General features: G+C 32.3%; 1 protein-coding gene across 5 annotated transcripts; it reads right to left on the minus strand.

Annotated features, from left to right (window-relative positions):
* Nucleotides 1–1,185: 1,185 nt before the first annotated feature.
* On the minus strand, nucleotides 1,186–26,478 carry LOC131940434 (epidermal growth factor receptor substrate 15-like 1). 5 transcript variants are annotated; one of them, XM_059299057.1, is made up of 22 exons: nucleotides 26,424–26,478; nucleotides 19,787–19,831; nucleotides 19,205–19,294; nucleotides 18,902–19,045; nucleotides 18,686–18,754; nucleotides 18,374–18,457; nucleotides 18,020–18,121; nucleotides 17,321–17,539; nucleotides 16,837–16,994; nucleotides 16,232–16,403; nucleotides 15,571–15,665; nucleotides 15,156–15,179; nucleotides 14,267–14,438; nucleotides 13,626–13,688; nucleotides 11,682–11,729; nucleotides 10,343–10,492; nucleotides 9,983–10,105; nucleotides 9,586–9,745; nucleotides 9,371–9,450; nucleotides 8,880–9,020; nucleotides 7,929–8,216; nucleotides 1,186–4,134 (listed from the first exon to the last, which is right to left on the minus strand). In XM_059299057.1, exons 1-22 carry the CDS (start codon nucleotides 26,448–26,450, stop codon nucleotides 3,991–3,993), a joined length of 2,598 nt encoding a protein of 865 aa, XP_059155040.1. In that variant the 5' UTR covers nucleotides 26,451–26,478; the 3' UTR covers nucleotides 1,186–3,990. The 5 variants fall into 5 exon arrangements, with proteins under 5 accessions (XP_059155040.1, XP_059155041.1, XP_059155042.1 ...); XM_059299060.1 differs by having other exon boundaries at nucleotides 4,003–5,420; XM_059299061.1 differs by lacking the exon at nucleotides 7,929–8,216 and adding an exon at nucleotides 8,695–8,712 and having other exon boundaries at nucleotides 4,003–5,420.
* Between the last annotated feature and the right edge of the window lie 1,146 nt (nucleotides 26,479–27,624).

Consider the following 27,624-nt stretch of genomic DNA (forward strand, 5'->3'; position numbering starts at 1 on the left):
AGGGAACTTAAGTATGGGCTGACCATTCTAGTATGAAACTTAAGCCAGAGCTTTTGAAGCTTCTTAGATGTTTACCATTCTATTACCACTGACAAAAAGTATTATTATAGCCTTTGGTATATATTAGATACTGACCATTTTAATACCACCTATGGAAACTATTGCCATAGACTTTGAAATTTCTTGGATACTGACTATTCTATAATCTCGGAGAATGCTATCACTAATAATTTTTTTAAGCAGCAAATTGAGCCAAAAAAAAAACAACAACCTACTAGTGGTTGTGAAAGACCTGAGTAAATTAGAAGACTTGTGCAAAACAATGGATCAGTTGGTTTAATCAGAAACTTACACCCACCCACCACTTTATTATAGTAGACATTAAAAATGGTGCAACTATTTGAGTAGTGCCGATCCTCATAGAACAAGATTTATTTTCCTAATAACAGGTCATCACATGCAGCTTTACATACTTAAGAATGCCTTTTAGACACATTTTGAAACAATCAAAATGCCAGTCTATGAAACAAGAATAGAATAAACTGACTAGTTCGTCTCAAAAATGTGATTTCTATCTAAAATAAGTAAACAAATTAAGGCTGTTTTTTATGTTTTGCTTTGTGCCACAAAGATTGATTCATAATGCCAAGTTGTTTACTAATTCAAAGTCAGAACATTTTTAATAAATGGATGTAAAACTGATTGTATGTAGTTTCATATAAAATTGCTTAAATTGCCTGCATGATAAATTAAAACACTTTTCTGATAAAAAACAACTCAAAAGCAGAAAAAACATTCACCAAGTAAGAAAATAAGCTTGGTAATTTTAAATTCTAAACATGATTTCACACAACAGAAGAAAGGGATGTATAAAAATCTGGATCTTACATGAAATGGGATGATATTTCTCTACAAACTTTTTGACTCAATGAATGCTAATTGAAACAAAGCATGTCAACAAATGGTTTATATAAAATGCACTTTGGCAGAAGGGAATGATGATATGGAATATTTTTGCAACATAGTTGAGGGGTAAGGAAACAAGGATTAATAAAATACTTTGCAAAACTTAAGCTAGACTGTAATAAGCTAGACTTAAAACAGTAGACAAACTTTTGACCTAAATCAGAATTGGCTTACTTAAAAATGCAGTTGTTTCCCTTTAATGATAAAGATAACACAAGCTTAGTAACACCATTTTAATTACACCATTGCTGGTTTAATTTATTTTATCAGAGCAAATAACCTCTCTATCAATGAAATAAAGGGCACACTTATGTGTTTTTAAACACAAGCAAACATACTGACATAGTTAGACCAAGTCTGATAAGTTATCATTAAATAACTATCTTTATCTTTTGATTGATATATTTAAACCTGTCTCGTCTACTTGACCTCACATATCTATGTCTAGTTCTATAATTTTCTTGATCATGGCATAAAATGATCAGATGGTGTGGTCAGCACTATGTTCAATTGCCTTTACTTTCCATTATGTGAGTCAGGTACCTGTTAGAGCTGGGTGGGCTCAGAGTCCAAGATCCAAGCCAGAGACTTTTAGGCTAGTAGTCAAGGGCTCTATCACCCAACCATACCATACTATGTTTAGTTGTATGGCGAAGTAAATTGAATCTGAATTTAAAATCTAACAGCTGACTTGACACCTATCCCTAATTTGATATGTACAAGGATGTAATTTAACACAACTTTCACCCCCTCCCCAATCTTTAATTAATTCTCTAAACAGTTAGAACTAAGAAAAACTACAGACATACACTATTTTTCCAATTATTTTTTCTCTGATCAAACAGTTTTAATATTATTAAAGTTAAATACAATTATTTAAACTGAGCATAACATGGAGTGCTAATCAAAGCTGGGTAGATTAAAAAAATAAAAAAAAATGAATAAAAACAGTAACATGAAAAAATGTCAACACAATTGTGAAAGTCAACAAATTGTAGGAGGAATACACAATGCCATATGGAACCTAAATCATCCATAGCTGACCAGGCAGAAAGCTAAAACACAAAGCTAAATTTAGAAATCCTCACACCAGGGTTCAATGTTTAAGTACATCTACACTAACAGACATTGAGATCTAGGTTGATCTAAAAAACAACCTTCAATTCTAGCAACTATCATGCCTATAAAGACAAACAAAAACAATGACATGTTTTGGGGGGTATGTAATAAATACTTCACACAAGAGCAGCCATTTTTTCAATAGATTCCATGTCATGGAGTGTTGCAGTTTAAATACATTGACTCACACATGCTGTCAGGACAATACAAAAACAATGCATTACACATTGGGAAACATTTGGATCGAGAAATTTCTTCTGACATTAATACATATAATGGATTCCATTCATAAAAAAAAAAAAAAAATACCATGTTATCCACAAATGCAAATAGATTAACTAAAATAAGTTCTACATAGCAAAAGTGAAATGAACATTTCCTGGATATATATTTCTTTTTTTACTATTGAAACAAACAGCAACAATAAGTTAAACAGTGAAATGTTAATCTTTTTGTAACATAATTATAAGCAAAAAAAAATAATAATACAGGTTTATGTTGTTTTTAATATAAAATACATTAGTTCATGGATCCATGTGATTTTATTTCATACCAAGATAAATATTTAAAAAAAAAGAATTCCGTCCTGACTAAATACAGCAGGCTGCGACATTGTTAATTCCTTATCGGCATACAAGACACACTAGTTCACTAAATACACAAGTCACTTAACAATTCAACTCATATAAAAGCCCTAATCTTATTGCATTACTTTTGAACACAGAACTGATATTATTAAACATGTAAAAAATATTCATTGACATCAATCTGATTGTTGTCTAATCCATCACTTATAACTTTAAATCCTTCTGGGAAAAATTCAGCTGAAATTCGTTGCAACTGACATAAAATTATTCACCACAGAGTCTAACAAACGGTGTTGGTATTTCATTTCTCGACCACAGAGCTCCATGCAACACAAGCCTCGTTGCAAAAATTACAATACTCATTCTTGCATAGTATCATGAAAACAAAAGGCCACAACATTAACCTAATGAAAATGCTACTTCATTCACACGCACAATAATGGCGGTCACTGCAAGTATATTAGCAGTGTTTACATACACCAAATGCTTCAGTTACTGGTGGGATAGTAACATTTTGTGCAATTGGTTGAATAAATTAGTTAGCATTTGTGTTTGTGATCTAGATATTAAGAGGAATAGAATGTTTAAGTAAATATACTGTATGAATGGGATACTAAAAATAGCAGAATATTTGGTAGACATTTGTTTGTTAATGAGGGCTATATGACAGTGGATAGATACTAACAGAATATTTAGCTGCTATTTTTCAGTTAATTTGGGCTATATGGCTGTGATAGATATTGAGAAAAGGAAAATAATTTGTAGATAATTGAGTTAGTAAGCATGAAATGAATATTACGTACCGATAGTTAACTGTTACAATCTGAACCACTGTACCTTTGTAGTGTCGCATCGTAAGTAGAGTTATTAGAAATTAGACAAAGTCTAAACTTCAAAGCTGAATCATTTTGTTTTTGATTGGAGCGAATAACTTAAGAACATTTTAAAACTACATTTTAAAATTGTAATATCATTACATTTGTCAAAATATTTGCAAGGGTTGTTTGCTGGTTGCAAGAGTAATAGCAGTATGGTCAGACAATATTGCTTTGTACGTTGTACAAGGAAAACCCTTCCCACCTCATACAATTTAAGGTATTTTTTTTTATATAAGTGTGATAAAAAAAATGGCTGGATGTCTAGCACACCTGAGTATTAAAAAAAGATTCTAACAAACTTTGAAAGTAGCCCCTTAACCATAAAACCACTGGTACAATATACATTTCATCTCATTTAAATATTTCACAATAAACTTCCTCTCATAAATTCTAACTGAAATAAATATAATGTTCACTAAATTAGCGCTCTATGAATAGGTTTACGCCTCTGTTTCTTCTTTGGCATTGTTGTTTAATACTAAATTTCTCTTTGCTGGGACCGGTCCATTGCGGGTGGAATTCTTAACAGTGATGGTAGAGGGACCTCCACCACCCCACGCGACATCTTCATCTAGACTAGAGAACTGGAAACAACAACACATTGTTAAGTCATGCAGGGTCATCAACATACACAGCGAAGGTGGTGTCAAATTCAACTCAATCACACATCATTAATGCACACAGCAGAGCTGGTGTCATATTCAACTCAAACACACAGCAACACACACTGCGGTGCTGTTGTCATATTCAACTCAAACACACATCATCAACATACACAGCTAAGGTGGTGTCAAATTCAACTCAATCACACATTAAAGCATGAGGCAGTCATCAAAGCACGAAGCAGAGGAGATGTCAAATTCAACACACACACATTCAAGAAAGGGCAGGTCATCAACTCACAAAGATTGGAGGTTGTGTCATCAGCAAATCACACACCACTTAAAACACCACCCTGCAGAGCTTGAAAAGAATGCCCCTCCCACTTAATATTAAATTTAAACAAAAACTACCATGTCATGAGAATAAAAAAATATGGCATAAAAATATGAACATGGAGTCAATAAGCTGTTAATATTTCACATTCGTTAATTAGCATTAAATTAGGGGGTAATCTACAATGATATGGTTAAATTTAATTCATTAAAGTTCTGTATCTTGGTTTATTGTTTAAATATTTTTAAAATGGCTAGAAAAACTTTCCTATCTACCAACTAAATGCCCAGTGAAATTGAGCAGTATTTAGCAGTAGATAAACTAACCCACAAAATCCTAGTTACACAACTGTATAGAGCAAGTAATTATCACTACACAATCTAGCCTACACACCCCTAGAGCTATTACATCAACAAAGAGTATTGTGGCGGACGTTAGATGAAGAAAACACACATGCAAAAAAATGAATAGTTATTACAGCAGAGTTTAAATGGGTTAGTAAAGCTATACAATTGTAGTAGATGCAGAATGATAGTTACAATGAGATTATCCTGCAAGATGGAGATTTGGCAGCCTCACACACAAGTTATCAGTAAAAAAAAATAAAAAAATCAGTGCATGTAAAGGATGACATTTCGGATTCAAAGTTACATTGATTCATCCTAAGTTCTAAAAAAAAACATGAATCAGATAGAAAAAAAAAGCTATATCACTTATTATAAATTGTGTATCACAGAAATCGTACATTAAGTTTGCTCAATGTTCCATCATGCACTTGGTTCTGAGCTTTAGAAAAAAAAAAAAAAAACTAAGCCGTGAAAAATACAGGTTGGTGTAAGTATCAAGAGGAGATAATGAACGCAGAAACAGTGAGGCTGGTCTGTTGCTGGGGCGGGCTTCACTGGGTCCACGATGTGGCTGCTGAGTCTTCAAACTGCCGTAAAGCAAAGCATTGAATGAGAATAAAAATACAAGCAAAGCTTAGGCAAGGTTAAGGTGTGAAATATGAGCTTTTGCAAGTGAGAATTTATGTGAATAGAAAGTAAAATGTGAAAAATTTGATTTTTAAGAGAAATGAAAAAAAAAACCAATTTCTTTAATATTTTTTTCTTTTTTTTTTTACTATTATTTCATTAATTGATTATTCTTACAAATATTATTCATGTTGTATAATTTCTGTGTAATGTTGTATTACTTCCATTTAAACAAATCGTTATATAAAATTGCGTATTGAGTAAATATATAAACAGAGCTTGATGAAAATATTAACTAATTTCTATTAAAAATGCTTTTTAATTACGTATATTTTTTGGTTAAATTAAGTTACATTAAAGTTTGCTTTTTCAATTAACGGTTATGGTTAAATACTTTTAAATAACAAGCAGTATCACAACATCTTTCTTATTTTCTCACACGAACAAAATGGAGTATTTCACAGTTAAACATGACAAGAATAAGTTAATTTAAAAAAGAAAAAAACATTAAAAAAGTAATTTTCTTTTTGCTGCAATGGTGGTTAAGCTGAAAATTGTCTCCGTCAGTTATTGCAAGGTTTATGGCAGCACACCCAGGAAACAAAACTTTTTCAGTGAGATATATTATTAAATAGGGGTGAGGAACGCATATGCAAGCAGGAAGATAAAAGGAATCTAGGCACCAATTGGGAAAAAAATAAATAACTAGAAGCAAGAATAAATGAATGATCACAGAAATAAAAAGGTAGTTTGATAGAATCTGCGAAATATCTGAACTGGAACAGAAAACAACCACTACAAAGCTTTTACTTTCATTCACAAACAAGCAGGTGAAGACTAGAAGAGTTTGAAAAAAGAAAAAATTTATTACAGATTTTATACATTAGATGCATAAAAAAAATCACAACAATAGAGTATTTGACATGGGAGGTAACATCAATAGGATCCTTAATAAAAAAAAAGAAATTCTAGACTAAACAGAAATAAACTAACAACACAGAATTGTTAAACAAAAAAGTCTTAAAATCTGCTTTATAAGGTTGACAAGGGGATATTTATATAAGCTTTTAGTTTTTGTTTTTTTTAAATTTCATTTTAAAAAGTTGTTATAGGGTGTTTAGTTTAATTTAAAACTCTGATAAAGAATATTTTGTCTATAAATATGTGAAGAAAGATGCTTGAAAAATATGGTTTAAGTTACAAACATGTAGTTGCTAATCAATGGTAATAAAAGAAGTAAACATTTTTCAGTCGACTACCGAAAAAATTAAAAATTTTAAACTCATTTTAAAAATAATCTGACATTTTAAGTATAATTAAGCAGGGCATAACGTTAAAAAACACGTAGATGTGGATATGTTATTAGATTTTCTTTCATGGTAAAAGATTATTATAGTTTTTAATTGCACTGACATCCTCTAATTTAGTTATTTCAGTCTCACAAACCAAAATAAACAGGCATTAGATCATCGCATAACATACTGGATATGTTTTTACCAATCAACAACCAATGGTGTCACCACTTAGAGATAAGTGATCAAAAAGATATGAATGTTAATATACAAGATGTTGTCAAAAATATGTAGAATGTTCATTTACTAAAAAAAAAAATCTTAATTAGTAGGATATATTACAATATTTGTTGTAGTGAATTTGTAATATTTACAGTACAAATTAACTGAATTTTTCATTACGTTTAGGTAGATTAAAATTTTTGTTTAGGCTAATGGCTGTTAAAGGGTTAAGTAGCAAAAACTGCATACAAGTTGAAGAAATTAACTTTCACATTGAACACACAAACACATTTAAAACTAGGCTTAATGTTAAACATTAAAAAGTTTGTTAAAAAACTAAAACACAAAGCTGTAAGCATAGATACAAAATGCACCTACACAACTAAAGTCATTATTTCAATTGTCATGTGTTCTGGATGACAAGTATATTACATTTTACTTTGTACATTGAATAGTATTTAATAATTTAATAATAAGTTGGATGCCATTTAAAGGTTCATAGAATTTATAAAACAACCACATAAATATATTTAAAACCTCAAAAAGAATAATTGATTTATAAGAAATAAAAACAAAAAACCAAGCCAAAAATCTAATGTAGGAACCGCAAGTGCTGGTAGAAGTTGTTGAAGTTTACACCTTCCATCATCAATAACAATTCTATACTAAAATACTTTGTTCAAAATGTGATTGCATTGAGGTTGTAAATAATGGCTGGTTCTTTTGTTATTCAGTATAAAAAAAGAAAGAATACTCAAGCATGAATTAGGTATGACTTTTAGTTGAGTAGTGGCGCAACAGTTTCACAAATAAATATCAAGCAGAAAGTTTATATAACAGAAAAAAAAAACAATTAATTCTGCTCTAATACAAGTTAAAGCTCAAAGGTAACTACAAAGCATTCTGTAACAATTAGAAGCAAAACAACACGTAGTCAGGCTGAAATCATCCTACCTTCCCAGGGCTAAAGTCAGCAAAGTTTGCAAAGAGATCTGTGCTATTTCCATCAGGTTGATTTGTAACCGCGCTACCGAAAGGGTCACTACCTCCAAAGGGATCAGAGCCAAAACCACCAAACGGTTCCACTTTGGGCTTGGGGGAAGCAGATAAAGATGACCCAAAAGGAAGTGGACTTTTTGACTTTGGTGGGGCCGGTCGGGGTGGGGGTGGTTTTTTATTTTTGGAAGACGTGCTCGGCTTAGATGAGTCACCAAAAGGATCTGCACCGAAGCTGTTGGAAATCTAATCAACAAAAAGAAATGCTATGAAATAATAGGGTGACAAATGACAGATGGTTTGGTGAAAAGTTTTTTCTATAAATAATGTATTCCACAGCAAAAAAAAAAAACTAAGCGTGAAATCAATAGGATGAGAGAACAAAATAAAAATGTAGGCAAAAACCGTGATACTGCACATCTAACCCTGATTTTTTTCTTACATTGAGTAGTGATCCTCCTCAGCACACACATTTTAGTATCAATAAATTTCCCAATTCAAAAACCATAGCCCAACACATATTTAAACTCAACGTTTCAAAGTTCCCAATTTAAGAACCATAGCCTAACATATTTGAACGTTTCAAATTTCCCAATTTAAAAACAAATGCCATACAAATATCTGGGATAAGCATTTTTAAAAGACAGTGTATGGAAACAGAAGCCTTCTACGGCAGAGATGCTGAGTTTGACCACTACTACAAGCAAGAATTCTATTTACTTACAAAGACATCATCCTCCAGCTTAATAAAAATAAGGACAGTGAAGAACACATTTTAAAAATAGTTTCTTACTATGAACAACTTTGAAAAACTTGACCTAAGATGTAGAATGCACTGTCAACCACCACCAAAATGCTAAGATAAAAAAATAAAATACCTGCTGGTAAAAATAAAAATCAATCACTCACCTGACTAGACTTAGCTGGACTATTTACATTTGAGCCCCAGGATAAACCAAAGGCATCAAAACTGTCACTGACTGGCTTTTTTCCTGATGATGCACCAGAGGCATTAGTGAATGGATCTGCCGTTGTGCCAAAAGGATCCACCTGAATTGATGAGTTTCACACCAACATATTATTTTAGCATAGATTATTTCAAATCAGGAAAATGGATGAATTATTGAAATTTGGAGTTCTTATATTAATTTTACTGTTGATAAAATGTTCTACAAAAATTATCGAAAGATATGTTTTTTGTCTTTAAACTCCAGGATATAATTAAATATAACTCACTTGACTGAGCACTTAAATAAAAATTTATGTTAATTCATAAGCTAAAACATAAGTGGTTTTAGCCATATAAATCAGAACTAAACAACGTGGACAAAATGTGATTTACAAAAAAATTAACATTTAATTTAAAATTGAAGAATTCAATTAAGTTATTAGAATGTTACTTTATTTGTATTTGTAGATCCAAAAGCATCTTTGAAAGGATCTTCAGCTCCAAAAGGATCAGCAGCTTTGAAGGGATCACCTGACAAAAGAATAAGCTATGATGAAGCAGAGGCCATTAAACTAAGGAAACTTCATTACAAGAGAATGCCTTCAAAACAACAGGAAGCATAAACTACTGATGAAATAAGACAGGTCCAATATTGGCAGAACTTACTATCTCTGAAAGGGTCATCATTCTGGAAAGGGTCATCTTGGCTATCTGGCCCAGCCCCACCTCCACCAAAAGGGTCACGACCTTTAAAGGGGTCATCTTTAAAGTCATCTAAGGTAGAGCCAACACTAAAATTACTAATAGTACTGACAGGGCTACCCATCTGTCGAAGAGATCAAATTTACATTGGACTGGCATTCCAAATATTTTAGCAATTAGCATTGAGTAAAATCCTCTTGCAGATACATATTTTGTTTACTTTGTACCAGGTAGACAATAATATGAATATATTGTAAAACTGCCAAAAAATAATAATTGACCAAGTACTATTAAAAATAACATGATTTGTTTAACAAAATTAAGTATAAAAAAAAATGAAAAAAAAAAAAAATCAACTTACTGTTGCTCGACTACTAGCAGCGTCAATGTTGTTGGCATTTTCACCATTTTGGTTCATAAAATTGACTGAAGAAATATCAACACCTTTGTATTGGTCCATAAGTTGTTGCAAACGTCTTCGTGTCTGGGGAAACAACACAAGCAACAATCTGATGTTTATGGCAAGTGTATATTACAATTGCAATAACATAAAACAGATGAACACACAACTAAAATTAAAATTACAATCACATAAAATACATCAACACACAACTTAAAATTACAATCACATAAAATAGATCAAAACACAACTTAAAATAACGATCACATAAAATAGAGCAACACGCGCATCTGTTACATTAATTTTCACTAGTGAACTGACCAATGAGATTTCCTCATTGATGTCATTCTGTGATTTAGCCAAAAGGTCTAACTGCTGTCTGCTTGAATCCACTGTTTGTTCTAGTTTGGATTCTTCATCTCTAAGTTGGATAAGTTCTGCTCTAAGCTTTTCCAGTTCTTTTTCCTGATCCTGTAGATAATGAGAGCCAGTTTTAATAAACAATGCATAATTTGCATTAAATATTCAGTATCATAAGTTATAAGTAATATTAATATAATAATATTTAAGTTAAAAATCAATGAATAATTATGTATATGTTCAGATATTGTTAAATTAATTTTTGGCACTGTTAAAATAAATTATATTTAAGATTTTAAAAACATAAATATTCCTTTACAAAAAAGAAACCAATTTAGGATTCAATTATCTGAAAAAATAATCTGAAGTCAAAAGATTATGCAAAATATTATCAAGCTTGTGAAGTGATGTAAATGAATGCTTTACCTATGGTGAAAGTTTTACTTTTTATCAAAATTAAAAGTATTGATGCAAATAATTGTATAAGACCTGTTAGTCTAACATTCTTACTATATAGAGCAGGATTAGTAAAAAGTCATAGATAAAATATCCTATTCAAGCAAAATAGGAGAATAAAAATAAAGAATACAAATTCAATGCATTAAAAAATTAGAACATACAAAAGCTATGTTAGCAAATAAATCAAGCAGGATCAGTGAGCAAGAAAAAATGGGCTGCATGCACTTGTTTTTTTGTCAACCATTTGAAGACAAGCATTCCATGGATGCACTGTCCGATTTGGCAAATTATATTATGGCAGTTGTATATATTTTATCTGGCAAGCATATTAATTGTTAAATTTCAATTATATGAGACCAATTGAATCTTTCCTTTATTTTCTTATTTCTATAAAATCAAAGTTGTTACTGAAATAAATAAATAAAATCCTTATCATTGTGTAATTTATTTTACTGTTATAAAAGTATACAAATTAAATTGATAGTTCAAACAAAATTGAGGTTAAAATTGACATACTCTTTAACAAAAAGATTTTTTTTTTTATAATTCACAAGAAAGAGTATAAGTAAATTTGATCTTAAATATTCAAGGTGTTTAATTAAACCTAAGGAGACCCACACAACTTATATTAGCTTAGAGTTAAAAAAAAAATTCTCAGCACTGTAGAATTTTCCAACATACAAAAAATAATTCAATATAAAAAGTTAGTAACAAGATTAAAAAATATTTATTTGTCAGAAATATGGAGACAATGCAACATGAGCAGAGAACCACCACCAGTAAAAGACAAGCAAGGTGGCTTCTAGTCCAGCACTGGACCTGAGCAATCTATCACTTTTACCTTTATAATCTGCTCTCTATTATGCAGCTGGGATTTCAATTTGTTCACCTGTAAATTTGGGGGAGATGATGGAGGGTGGAGGTGTTTAGCCAGAAAACAACAACAGGCAGGTAAAATCTCAGCATGTGATGGAAGTGATGTATTTAGATGTCAATAAATGGTTTTAGACTTTAATAATCGTAACTTTTAAAATAGACAAGCCAAAAGACAAAGTACTTACAAAACTTGGCAGAGTTATGCTTTAACTTAACTGGATTGTTTTTTTTTAGTGAAAAACTATCAAGTGTAGTTTTTATAGAAATTTAGAATTTTAGTTTTAAAAAATTAGAACCCTAAATCAGGTCTTTAATATCTAGATTTCTATTTAGACCTTACAGCAAATTTTATAGATTAGCTTCTTATGGATTAGCTTCATATACTCACCACACTTACCCATCATATTGTATTTTGCGGAAAAGATACTATATTTGCACTAAGTTTGATACAGTGAAAGTTTTGGGTAATTGATTGGAAAGGTAATGGTGGACAGGAGTTGTGCAGTTGAATAAATAAAAATATGAACATATTTAGAACACTTGATTTTGCAGCTTTTATTTAAGTAATTATATATATATATATATATATATATATATATATATATATATGAACACATATCTTTATAAATGTATACAAGCAGAAAAGCTGCACTGTGTGGAATTAACCTTCCCTTTAACAATGCCAGTAAACATGAGGGCTGTTGTTAAAATAAGATTTATTCTGTCTCCAAAACCTGACCCAAACATTTTTTTAGTGACCAACGTGTAGGCTATGTTTTAAGGTGACAAAAAACTAGCTAATCCAATAACAAATGACAACACTCTATGTGTGGAAATAGTGTCATAATAATTAAAATAAAGTAAAAACAACCCCAGAACAAAAGTTTTGAGAAGACTGACAAATAAAAATGTGCATTCCAAAATAAGAGTTTCAGTCATCTAACTACTCAATCAAACATTCTAAAGTTGACCATCTTTACATAGCAATTAAAAACAAAACTTATAAAAAAAAACAAAAAAAAACGCCTATGACAATAAAAACAATACTAATCTATCTACTGTCACAATGTAGTTCAATATTTAACATTGAAGGAAAACTTCTCTAAACAACATCCGACCATAACATAAAGAGCTATCAAAATTTCTATTTATATCCACATTATTGCTACCAAAGTTCATTTCTATCTCTAGATGGAGGCTCCATTTATCTAGTACAATTTCAAAATTTCTATTTATATCCACATTATTGCTACCAAAGTTCATTTCTATCTCTAGATGGAGGCTCCATTTATCTAGTACAATGGTGATTTTGTACGGACATTTCCTTCCCCCTAAAAAACTTACTGGAGTTAGCTCTTCACTAGGAGCTATGGTTGTGTCCCCTTCTTCAATACCTACTGATGCTGCCCCTTCTTTTGTCTCCCCACCTGGCTATTTGTCATGAAATTTTTCATTAGAACATTTCCTCAAAACAGTAACACCGAACTTGAAAAGTCTATTATTAAAACCTACAAACCAAGTTTCTAATTCAAATTAATCACTCAATAATCTGTTATACATATATTAATAACGTCTATTCATGGTTTAAAAAAAAATTAATCAAAGAATTAACTCTAAAGGAAATACTTATTAATGAGTAAAAAAGAAATTTTTACTTTAGAAGTTATAAATTTGCACACTTCCCATTAGAGATATAATTGCAGTTTCAAGTATAATACAAAACATACCAACACAATCTATCAGTTCTTTAACTCACAAATAATTTAAAACTGAAACATACAGATGAACCATAGTTCATCTAACAGATGTATCATAGCTCATGTAAACTCCTACTGCTGATCAAGATGAATGTGCATGACTGGGACCATGACAAGTGTACAAGATAAAATATGTGTATAGTCTCACTGACCTCCATGTTTTCCCTGCTGGATTTCTCTCTCAGTTCTAGGACACTTCGCTCCAGGTTTGACCTCTGTGAAACACAACATTTTACTGTACACATTTTGTATAACAACGGGGAAACCTCAACAGGCAACCTACATTATACTGTACATATTTGCCATAACAATGGAAAACCTCAACATTATACTGTACATATTTGCAATAACAATGGAAAACCTCAACATTATACTGTACATATTTGCAATAACAATGGAAAACCTCAACATTATACTGTACATATTTGTCATAACAACAGAAAACCTCTCTACTCATTAGGCACAACAATGGGAAATCTATTTTCACAGCTCTAAGGTATATATTTTTAAAAAGTCCATCATGTTACAGGAGTCTTTAATCTGAAAATTTAGTTACTGTAAATATAATTTAACAATCCATAAAAAAAACAAAACAACTACAGTTTATGATTGTAAAAACAATAAGCAAATAAATCTCATCTTTTAGCGCAATGCATCTAACTCACTTTTATCTCCTGATTTGCCTAAATTTATGACAACAAACACAAGCCAACAAATTAACAACTTGCTTTTATTTCCCAATTAGCTTAAAGTTTATGATCATAATAAACACACGCCAAGAAATAAATGATACCTTATCATCCAATTCATCTAAGCGTTTTTGAGCTTCTTTCTTCTGAGCATCAAGTTGAGCTAAAGTGGCATTGAGAGAGTCTAATTCCTTCTGTAAAACCTGCACCTCCCCGTGTCTAATTTTAATGTCGGCCTCCTGTTGTGCCTTGTCCCGCTCTAGTTTTAGTCTTTCCCTGCAAGCCATCAAATGCTTTTAAATTAAAATCATTCTGCAATCTCATTCCCTTTACAATAGTTACTTCTGTAGTACTTGTAAAGTACCAGGATAATACAGATTGTAAATACTAAAAGATCCATATAATCGAGTCATAAGGACTTCTTCTTCTTCGTTCTTAATTTTAGTGTTGGAAGGGATCCCCTCCAACAGAAGTAAGTATACATGTCAACTGGTTATGCGCCATTGAGGCCATTGCAGCCTGCTTTTCTTTTTGGATTTGCTTCCATAGTCTTTGTCCAACCAAGAACAAACTACAAGGCAGCAGTTTTTTGATTTTGAGTTGTCTCTCCTAGAAGAGTGGCTGTCGCCAGCTAACAAGCTCATCTGCCAGAGGGTTTAAACTCGAGACTTTTCGGTTTAGCAACCATGAGCTTTTACCGACTCGACCACGCTGACCCTTGTCATAAGGACAATGTGTTGTTTGTTACAAAATGCAACATTCCTACGTCTTTTTAACACTATGCTAAAAACATTTTGTCCACATTAATACAAATATTTAAAACAGCATTCTGAGAGAGAATGTTTTTTTCTTACAGAAAATTCAAATCCAAACGGCAAAACTGCAAACTGTTTCATTGAATTGTGCATAAATATATTTCCAAAATCAAAGTAAACAAATATTTCCCAAACATATCAAATAATGAATGTAAACTTATTGTGTACGCAGTCTTACCTGGATATAAACATAACAAACGCACTAAAATGTGGAGAAAAATGCAAGTGAAAAAAAAAGACGGCAAGTTCTAGAGAAATTTTAATAAACTTAACACGGATTAATTAAACTAATCACAATTTAAATTAAGGAATTAAAAGTGGTTAAACTATAAGCCACAGGACTATGGGATGGTAGAGCTAAATGTCTTTTTATGAATTGCTGCTCAAAATAAAGTGAAGAAATTGCCAGAGTGGTCTTGAAGATCAGAGAGTGAATGAAATAAAAACAGCTATATATTAAACACGAATGATCAATGATACAAAATTTAGCTTAACCAGGGCTTTTGGATCTTTTGTTAGAGAGTAGCTATAGATATTCTACTTTTTTCTGGATAAACTAAGCAGTGAATACAAGAAGTAATTGTGTTACTTACTTTTTAATATCGTCGATTTCTTTACTGATTAAATCTAGTTCTTTGATTGCAGAAAAATCAGCTACGTGACTGTATGGACCAGCATTAGTTCCATCCTGGGGCACACAAGCATTTGACATTACGTATAGGGCAACAGAGGATAAAAGTGATACAGGGTCTACCTTTTAACTTGCACCTCTAGAAATATAAGTGTCAATAGTGGCAAACACACTGTTACCCTCCTTTCTAACCTGATTATCTACAGGACAATTGCAGTGGAGTTCACCTGTTTCTGTCACCATGGCATAAAAAGTGTGGTCAGCGAAAGGTCCAGCTGCTTTTACAGTCCCTAACTTAAGCCAGGTACCCATTATAGCTGAGTGGACTCAAGTATGAAATTTGAACTCAAACACAGGGAAACCATCAGGTTGCAGTTTTACAGAAAACACACAACAGAATAATTTATTGTCACTATAGTTTAGATTTGAACCCACTCTAATAAAACTATCGCCATTATTTTTTGACTCAAGCAATAAGTTGATCTTAAGTCTGTCTCAAAAGTTAAATTAATATTTGATTGCTATAGAAGAATGAGTTAAAAAAATATCCGAATCCCATTTATTTGTTTTCTAAACCAAGTAACTTAGAAGGTTCTGACCGCTGCAAGAAACAAATGACTTACCCTGACCCCAAAAGCACCTGGGTCAGCTATGGAACGCAGCGAAGGTGGTATCATCTCTGGAGAGAGCTGAGGTGGTGGCTCTACACCCTGAAGCTTCTGTTGGATCAGGTGCATGGCTAGTGCAAACTGTTCTGGATTCAGTTTCCCTATACCCTGGCTATCACACAGACCCCTGAAATATGGACAAAGTTTAGACAATCTTTTACACACAGGGAATGTAATAGGCTATTCCACAGACATGGAATGTAATAGGCTACCACAGAGGGAATGTAATAGGCTACCACACAAGGAATGTAATAGGCTATTCCACAGGGAATGTAATAGGTTATAGGCTATCACACAGGAAATGTAATAAGCTATCACACAGGCACACAAAATACAGACAAATTAACCATAAGACAATCATTCAAGCATTGTAGCGTTCTGGGCAATCAGACACATGATCAGACAAGATAACCTCCCCACAGAGGAAGCATAGTGACTTAGAAAAAAAGGAGAGGATTAGACACACACCACACACAAAGTATTATGCTAACACAATCTAGGAAAAAGGACAAATACTTGATAAGTTCCCAATACAACTGTTTGTCTTAAAGCACACTTACCATATGTGAGCAAGGACTGCAGTGGAGAGACCACTTTGAGCTAAGACATCTCGTATCTCTGCACCATTAACAAACCCATCATGGTCAGTGTCTAGTTTGTTGAAAATCGTATCAGAGCCTAGTTTTTCAGCTGGCGTCACTACCCATGGAGGAAAAGCCTACAAAAGAAGTCAACCAAACATACTGGTCAATAATTCTGGCTATATCTTCTCCATAAACAGCTAGTATTGCTAACTACTTTAATCCCCTCTGATAGTTTCTGTTTATAAAATACTTTTTCTTTTTTGAGGCATAGATATTTATACACAGACATGATCAGAAGTAGTCCTCAGTTTTAATGACCTCAGCACATAACGGGAAAAAATGTGGTCAGCACTGGCTGGGCTCAAGGACTTCCTACAGAGTCAGGCCATAGAACTCAACCCATAACTTTCAAGTTAGCAATGTCTGTTTATACAACAGTACTGAGAAGAAAGAGCCATACCCCTGAAATCCCAAGAGTAGGTGTTGATCTCCCCATAGTCCCAACCACACCAGATACAGGCACAGGGCCCATGCCTGGCAAGACGGGAACTGCTCCAGGAAGTGGAGGGGCTCCTCCAGCTATTCCTGCTCCTTTCCGCTTGGAAGGTGGAACCAGGGTTGGTCTTAATAAATTTGGAATTTCTTGACCTTCACGGGCTTGGTAAACAAGGTGCATTGCCTGCAATTAAAACTCCATTCATTAGTTTAGTATTTATAAACAATGATGTCTGTATTAAAACCTATTCATCTGTCTAATATTTGTAAAGAGATTTCTGTACTAAACCCTAATTATCAGTCTAATACATACATACATACAGTGTTAAGTGTATTAAAACCCATTCACCAATTTATTACTTATAACCAATGTTATAATGTCTACTATTGAAGTCTATTATTCATTCTTCTATTGAGAAATAATTATTACTATTACAAGTAAGAGTACAAAAATATGACCTTTAGCACTAAAACAGGATTATTGAATTATAAATAACTTTTAGAAACACTTCCACGATGTAAATGAAACTAATTATCAAACAGTTTTAGAAAATAGCCTATGATATCGACACAATGAGGAATGAAGTTCAATATTACAAAAGCATGCCATAATTAAAATTGATTTTAACTTAATAACAAAAGAGTTGGGACTGTTTTTACTAACCACTGCAAACTCATCCCTATCTAGGAAACCATCTTTGTCTATATCACTCATGTCCCATATTCGACCCAGAATATCTACAGGTAACTTTGAGTTCATCAGCACCTGCAGGTACGAAAACAGAAACATTTTTACAATACAGTGACTAATTGTTTTGAAGATAACTTGAAAATCTTATCACACTTAATGCAGTGCTTATATTAGCGAAAAAATATTTAAAATTTAGTAGGCCTATTAATAAAAATTATTTATGTTCTACATCCGTACAGTAGGATCAGTAACACAATACAACTGATATGATATTAAAATACTGAGACTCGGATGAGGTTAAGTCTCAGATTTAAACACAACACTTACAGGTTTGACTTTTTCCCCTGCTAACATATTATTTACAGGTATAAGACTATCAAATACTTTGTCATATTTGGATTTCTCAGACACCTGTGGGATAAACACAAAGAGTTTACGATAAAGGACACAAAAATAAAAAGGACAAGTGCTGCATATAACAACTATTAGCTTGTAATAACAGTACACTGTAGAGTCAAGCAATCATGTTGGATACAATTACTTATCACTAAGCTACAATAACTTATCACTATGATATAATCACCTATCATTAAGCTAAAAACACTTATCACCAGACTACAAAAATGTATCAGCACTTACTGAGATATCCCATGGAATATTGGCATTTAGAGCAATTACTGCTGAGGGTTCTACTGGCTCAACAGGACCCTGTGGAATTTCAAACACAAACAAATCTAAATTTTGAAAAAGACAAACTTTGTTCTTAATAAAATAAAATTTAACAAAAAGTAATAAGGAGAAAACTGCAATGTGATTGTTTTCAATGTTCCAAGTGTAAATTTTCAAATCACATACCAGGTCTGGTGGTGGTGTCTCAACCAGAAGTTTGGATATATTCATTTCCTGTTTACTTTGTGCCAAAGCAATCAATTTTAGTGCAACAAAGAATCCAGTCTTTTCCAAGTAGCCTTTACCCATAGGATCTGACATGTCCCAAACCTATTTAAAATAGAAATTACTTGAACAAACATTGTCTTACTCTTTTAACCCCAAATTGCGCACAAATTGAGAATCGAAATAAGTAATTAAAATCATAATTTTTAAATTTTTAAAAATCACATATTTGAAAGGTTCATTTAAAAAGAAGTTAGTTTCTACCTGTGATAAAATGGTGTCACTCAACTTTGACCTTTTTAGGAAGTTGGCGGCATCCAGTGCCCCAATGCTACCTGTGCCCATGGGGTCAGCCTTAATATTGTCACAGAAGTTATCATTAAAAATAACAGTGTAACAAAACAAAATTGAAGATGTTGTGCGGCTAAAACTTGTGAGAGTATCTAATTTGAAAATTAATGTGAATTGTATTATTATAATAAAAAAACAGTAGTAAGTATATTCTTCTACAGGTTATTATTTAATATATTTGAATTTTAAAACAGGATATATGTAACGACAAATAAAATAATTAATTTAAAAAAAATCATATAAATAAATAAATACATGATTCTTTAAATATATAGAAGCATAGCTCAACCATAATTCATAATTTAAAACAAATGTTCAAAGTTTGCAAAGCACAATACACTACAAATGAAATTATAAGTATTAAATTTATTATAAAAATTTGTTTTCCTGGGTAACAAATGATTCATTGATAACATATAACAATAAAAAAAAAAAAACATAGTATTAAAATATAAACAAGATACAATGTTTGTATTAGATGAAAAAAAAATATACCTGCATGTAATACGCTTCAAATATTCCCCCATGTTTGCCAACAATCTGCATGTAATTGGTAAAAAAGATTCAGAGTTACTGTTATTAATAGTTAATATTTTAATGAGTTATCTATTTACAATGTAAAATGACGGGGTTACTAATTATTATTAAGGCAAACATATCTGACATCCTCAGTTAAAATATGTTTTGCTTTCGTAGATTAAATACAGCTAAACAAGCTGTACTATAGGTTAGTGTCAAGTTTAAACTTTAAAAGTTTCATTAAATAGGGATGAAGCACTTCAATAGTCCTTATTCTGGCATTTTCTGTAGTCCTTTTTGCAATTAATTCATTAATTTTAACTACTAGTACAGTACTACCTTTTCAATAGTATAATACACACAATAGTAACTTGTGACTATCATCATTTACATAAAAAATCTAAATGAAACTAGCTAATCTATTTATAATAAACACTTGGGGAATTTGTGTAATTATACAAGTCATTGTCAAAAGCTTCATTCCAAACTAGTGAGAGGTGGGGTCTACTTCATTTCATTACTCACTTAAAACTTAATTCTTGTCTTAAACTAAATCATAAAGAGATTAAATTAGGTTATAGCTTCTTAATGATAATCTTAGGGCTTTTACTTATGTAGTGTAAGTAGTTTTGCTGGTTAGTTAGTAGAAGGGGAATACTATAAGCTAAATCAAGTGTATGTGTATGTCAGTGATTGTTTATATAGTTTTGAGTTTATATTTCACTCAATGCAACAAGCCTGCTGGTTGGTTAAAGCTAGGCTGGGAGCTTGTTCAAAGGGTGTATTCTAAATATTACTCTGGCCTATTTTTTTTAATAAGGCCTATTCATATTTAGGGCCTAAATATTTATTATATTATTATTGTGTAGGAGTAGACCTATATCAGAATTTGCAATCATTCAGCTTATTAAATATTCAGCTATTTATAAAATGAACAGCTGATTGATTGCCAATTCGCTTAAAAAATCAAAAGGATAAACAAGATTTCTGCTGAAACAAATACAAAAATTAAAAAGACTACTAGATCTAGTACTATGTAGGTAACTATACTAAAATCTAGACCTAGGCCTATATAATATAAGCCCAACTAGATATAGGGGCCTAATATGCCTAATAATGAATATTAAAATAGGCCTAGTTATCAATTTATTAAATGTAGGCCTAGAAATCTGGTTTTATTAATGTAGCATTTGATTTAAGCCTATTTAATTTTAGAAATTTTAATTATTTTATAATTTAATTCTTCCATAAAATTAGGGATTTAGGTAAAAAAACACTAATCATCATATAAAAATAAAAATTACATATTCTTGTAGAGCTCAACTATATGAAAACAAAACAAAAAAGATTTTCTGTCTAGCTCAAATAGTTTTTTTTTGGCGAATTTTTTTGTGAGGGGTGGAATCCCCTTGCTTTTGCATTGGCCAATTGTGACAAGTCATGGTATACCTGAATAAATTGAGCATAGTTATTTTACTTGCAGATGTATTTTGTTCATATTTGCAGAGTTTAACTAGAATGATATATAGAACTTGTAAATGCTGTTGAAATTAATAAAAATAATACAGAACTTATATTTTTGTGCTGGCTTCCTCCCATAACCCCAAAAAACTGTGTGCTGCGCAAATATGAAAATGTTTCTAAAGCCATATTTTATATAAATACAGCAAATGAAAGAACTACAAAGTTAGAAATCTAAAGTAAATGACTTGAACACTGTTATGTGCATATAATTGCCTCATTATTTTGGGCAGGTGAAGTAGAGTCCATCTTTAAGCCATTTTGTTATAAAACTGCTGCGCAAATATGAAAATGTTTCTAAAGCAATATTTTATATAAATACAGTGAATGAAAGAACTCCATAGTCAGAAATCTAAAGTAAATGACATGAACACTGTTATGTGCATATAATTGCCTCATTATTTTGGGCAGGTGAAGTAGAGTCCATCTTTAAGCCATTTTGTTATAAAACTGCTGCGCAAATATGAAAATGTTTCTAAAGCAATATTTTATATAAATACAGTGAATGAAAGAACTCCATAGTCAGAAATCTAAAGTAAATGACATGAACACTGTAATGTGTTTATAACTGCCTTGTTATTTTGGGCAGGTGAAGTAGAGTCCATATAAAAGCCATTTTGTAATAAGTGAAATGAAGTTATCAGATCAATGTTTTTATGTGTGAATTGTGTATGGATTCTGATTTTCAGCATATAACTATATCTAAGGGTAAGTAGAACTTGAATACTTAAAATTACAGTTAGCACAATGTTAGTGTATAGCAACAGACAGGTAACCTAGATCTAGGTCTGACTCTTGTCAGTCTAGAGTCTAGTCTGACAAAATTGGATTTTTAGGAAAAACATATTCTAGAAAACTAGAACTAGAGCTGAAAAAATTAAAGATGGGTATGTAAATATATTTTGAAATAAAAAATTAGATTTGTTTGCACATGCCATAAGATTGCTGTTATTAGTTGATCAAACTTAAAGGCAGGAAGATCGGGATGAAAAAATATAACAATGGTGGCAGCGTGACCTACATACAGTGACTACGTTCGGAGGGGTATAACTAATGTCGGAGTCAAAATATCCAAAAACAAATTTCATTTCCAATTACTTAAGATATGTCTGATCAGTAATCTACTCTCATCTAGAGGAATCTTTTAAAAAATCGAGATTCCAACGTATTTGAAACTAACCTTGATACAGGGGGAAGACCAAAGCAGAGACAGCATGCAATCAGGTCGCAATGCCATTAAAACTAAGGGACAACCACTCTACTTTTTAATTAACCTTAGGAAATGACCTTTTAAACTTAATTAATTACCATAAATTAAAAACTTATTAGTATGCAAAACCAAATCTCGTGGGTCCGGTATCAGAAAGTAATGGGCGATTTCGGGTCATGTTTTTACCGCGAACTCGGCGGATGCCGACAACCCTAATAAAATAGTTAAAAATAGGTGTGTTGGGTTGATAGTAGTATTAGTAGCTAGGCCAATGCAAAAATTTAATTTCAGTAAAAGAATATAATAGTTACATATTTGGATAGGGGCTGTCAATCTGATTACAGATCAGTTTGAATTTTCAAAATCTGACCATAAACAAAAAAGTTATGAATTTTTTAGTCATTAAAAAACAGCAGTTTTTTCAGACAACCGGGGTAGACCCTGAAAGAGGAAAAATACTGGTAGGGTATGGACCAAATTTTTAAGCGTTTTTCACTAAAAGTGGTATAAAAGCCAGAATACTTTATCAATTGATGTAATTTCAAGACATTTTATAGATTTGTGTATGCTGAATCCAATGATGCTATTTTAAAAAGTGTCCTTCGATTACTCAACCTACTAATCTCATAGATTATGTAATACCCCCCTTTCAATTTTTTTTTAAACATCTACTAATCAATGTGATAAGAAGTCATTCTTTAAATGTAATGCTGTTTTAATCTAAAATATGACATTTGTATATGCTCAAGCTAATGGTAGATTTAAAATGGTCCAACATTGTTACATAACTATCAAATGTTAAGGTTATGTAATCCCACCCTTTGCTCAAAATATACCATGTATTTGTTTTAAAATCACTTTTGCTCATTGTCAGTTAACTTCAAGTTAATAGCCTACTAGAAGAAAATATAAGTAACAAGTTTTTCAATACAAAGAGAAGAATGCTATAGTAAATTTGTGATTATGTAACTTCTTAAAAGATGTTATGTAATCTATGTGCAATACTATAGGCCTACTCTGTTCCAAAAATAAAGGCCTATCTCATTATAATTATATTTCTTGTTATTTTAAATATCTTAATCCTTTTTGCTATAGAATTAGTCTAGTTACAAATGTGTCTGATCAGAATCAGGGTGTGCTTTATGGTAATTACGTAATATTATTACCCATATTAAAGTTAATCATTTTTACAATGTCAATAAAATAAACTTTGGAGGAAAATATTTTTTTTAAAAACTTGCACAAGGTATAGTTAAGTTATAGATATATAACATAAATTTATATTTATGCCCAATGTTTATGCTAGTAGTAAGTAGGTTTATGTATTCTGTAAGCCTACCAGTGGGCCTTTTACAATTAACAACTTTCTTAAGAAAAAAGCACGTGTTTGAGTGCTTGACTGTGTAGATCTAGTAGATTCTAGAAATTGTGTAAGATTACCGTGATTGGCTATACACAGACACGTGTACCACCACCAGCTTTTGCCTAGATTTAGTTCAATCAGACATGTGGGTAACCAGGTCTTCTGACCAACGAATTTTATTGCCCTATTACGTAAACACGACCGCTGGATAGGCTAGTCGGCCAACCCGATGAACGTGTCAGATGAATATTATGTAATCTCAGAGACAAAAGTCTGGCAAGATTTCCTGATCTATGCCCGAGGGTTAGTAACATCAACTCCACAAAGTGAAGGGGGAGGGAGGTGGGGTATGAAACCACCATGTACCGTACGGGTTTTATACAACATCAAAAGCGATGCTCGTCGGCTTTTCGCGTCACGGACTAGTGGGGGCAGGGTGAGGCTATGGGTGTTACATACGGTGTAGGATGGTCAGTGGCTACCCCCATCCACCCCACCCCATTTTGGGTCGAATTGGCAAGCTAGTAACCCCCACGTTGTTGGTGGTATTAAAACGTGTAGAAAAGAGCCCCGGATATAATTTAATTTATTTTTAAAGCCATTTTTACGAAAAAGTAATGTACACAATAATGAAACGTTTCACGAATCACGGTCAGCATTGTTTGGTCGGGCCGAAGCTATTCGGATTAATTTCTAAAGAAGATTAATTTTGACGATTAGTCCTCAGCCGTAAATACTAACAAAACTTTTGTTTGACGTTTCAATGGGTTAAGACAAAGTTATGCAACATGTCTGTGTGCTTATAAATATAAAGTAGTAATAGCCGTCGAGTCAAACACGGGAACACATGTATCTATCTTTAGACATTGTTTATAGTATCATCCAATCGGATCAACCGCCTAGCGTCACGTGACCACACACTCGGCTGTGCCACACGATGTGTAGATCACGATTCAGTCGGACGGCGGCCGACGCGTTAATTTTTACTTTCGTTCGGTTTTAAAATGTATGGACAGCTTTATTACGAGGTGTTATAATACATGTCATACATTAAAATAAACGGCGGGATTTTGGGAATACAGCTCAGGGTTCAAATGTAAAATATGTCCAGTAATAGACCGGGAAACTTGGTTCAACTTTGCGGTCCGATATCTCCACAAGTATTTAACTTATTTTGACCACGAACCCTGAGCGTTATACGTCTACATTTAATGTATTCGTCTGCCAAATTTGACTGTTGTAGTACGTAAACTCGATACGTGTATACAAATTTTGTAACGCGTCATCAGGTTAAAGACGGCGATTCGAAGCACAGCAGGGCGGTTCAGTCAGACAGCGGTCGGCGCGTCGTGTTTATATTTTCGGTCCACTTCAAAGTCTATAGACGTCCTTATTATCGGGCCTTATAGGACATATGATACATATTAATAAACGTCGAGATTTCAGGAATACAGCTCAGGGTTCAAATAAAAAATCGATCCATAAATAGCTCAAATAACTTAGTTTAACTTTGCGGTCTGATATCTCCGAAAGTATTTAACATATTTTAACCAAGAACCCTGAGCGTTATACGTGTACATTTAATCTATTCTTCTACCAAGTTTCACAGTTGTAGTACGAAAACTCACAGAGTCTATAGACTCCAAGTAACACCCCCCTTTTAAAAAGGTGAAAAAGCCTCCCCCCTAATCGGCACGTCGCCGCTGAGGGTAAAAAATGCGATTTAATCGGCGATTTCTTCAACGTCTGAAATAATAGAGAAATCAAACTAATACAGTTAAAAAGGTTATTCAATTACGAACAGAATGATGTATAACATGTTAATATAAACACAACAGAAGCATGCAAAAAACAGAGTTAAACATGCAAGGGGTAGGGAAAAGCCGATTTGTCCGATTTTCTCGGCAGCGGCATTGGCCTAGCTAGTATTAGGCCTAAGTATTTTAATCTTGATTAATTTTATGGTTATAAATTTAATTAGGGTTAGGCCTATGGTAAGACTAGGGTTGGGGTTAGGGACAGGGTTAGCATTCACATTAGCCAGCAATGTGTGTCTTTACTCTTTACCTAGATCTAGATATCTAGATCTACTACAGCAGTAACCTATCCTAACAGCAGTAGCCAAACAGGCTTTTTTAAAGAAGATTCTATTCTATTATCAGACACTGGTATAAACATTCCCCCAGGAATTCTTGTAACTTGAATATGGAGAAATTATTTAGTATAATAAATATAAAAAATATAGCCTAATCTAAATATTACTAAATAATAAAATAAGAAGTGGGAGAGAAGTCTTCCGAAAAAAAAGTGAGAAGAGACTGAGAAGACTGAGTCTGAGAACAGAAAAAACAGAACTCAGTTTTGTCTGTTTCACACCATCGACACACATAAATGCGTCAAAATAAAATAACTGAAATCATTTTGTTAGCAAAGCAGCATCTTTATATACATTATTGTTGACAAATAGTATACGCAAATATTTATTAATGAATCTGAAATGAATGTTTTGGTACTAGTACCTGAGGCAAAGGTGGAAACGCCGCCATTTTCTTTAGCACTGTAAGCTACGCACTCAAAGGACTGCTAGAAAATGGTTGGTCAATAATTATAATGTGGGCGTGACCATCAAAATAAACAATGTTTTTGTTTGGTTTGTAAATAAAAATATGCCTGGGCCTAAATATCAACATTGCTCTATAACGATTTTAATTTTAAGAGCGCAAAATTGTATCTGTTATGACTTCACATTCTAAATTGTGTACTTGTATTGCGATGCAATCGTCGATGCTGAAACAAACGTGTATTATTAACTTTCATTTTGGGGTCCATATCTATAATATGCTTATATCATTGATCTATAAAGTACCAAACAGCTATTTTAAAACGTTTATTCGTTAAGTTTTTTGTATTGTTGCCTAAATCGTTATTTTTTTTGTTTAGTTTGTTGTGATGAAAGATTTAGATTTATAGTATGCCTCTACTATAAATGATAATATAGTACCAAGTCTTTGGGGTCATCCGTAAACGACGTCACGCTTTTAAAAAAAAAAGATTTTTACCTCTTTCTCCCCCGCCATATATCGTCGCAAAAAGCCCCCCCCCCTAACACCGCTAAAATGATGTCACACCTCAGCTTTCAACCCAAAATTGCAACTTTATTTTTTTTCTAAAAATCGCGAAATAACGGTTAAAATTCAATTTCTAACAATAGGCCTACTTTTTAAAAAATGCAAACGTCACATTATCTGAAACCACCCCCTGCCTTTACCCTCATCTTACATCCTAATTAAGTTACGGTTTTTCCCATTCGTCCCTGGCATAAATTATATATATATATATATATATATATATATATATATATATATATATATATATATATATATATATATATATATATATATATATATATATATATATATAAATGCACTAAATTATAAATATCTTCTTATAAATATGCATGGGTAAGAAAATGTGTAGCATTTAAAAACTGTAAGGAAACACAACTGAATGTACAACTAACCGGAACAGTGGTCTTTTCTCGGTTATTTCCCCTAACACCATATGCGACCAATTCTTCCACAGACACAATCATTAATAATTTTTAAATATTCCCCTAATTTGAATATTAGCGATTACCCTAGCCTCAATACTAAATTTATTATAAGTGGTAGATCTCTCTATATAAAAGGAAATCTATAACTAACTATTCCACATAGTTCT

This window comes from Physella acuta, unplaced genomic scaffold, assembly GCF_028476545.2.
Source record: "Physella acuta isolate Inbredline_101_S28 unplaced genomic scaffold, ASM2847654v3 ptg000317l, whole genome shotgun sequence".
Lineage (NCBI taxonomy): Eukaryota > Metazoa > Mollusca > Gastropoda > Physidae > Physella > Physella acuta.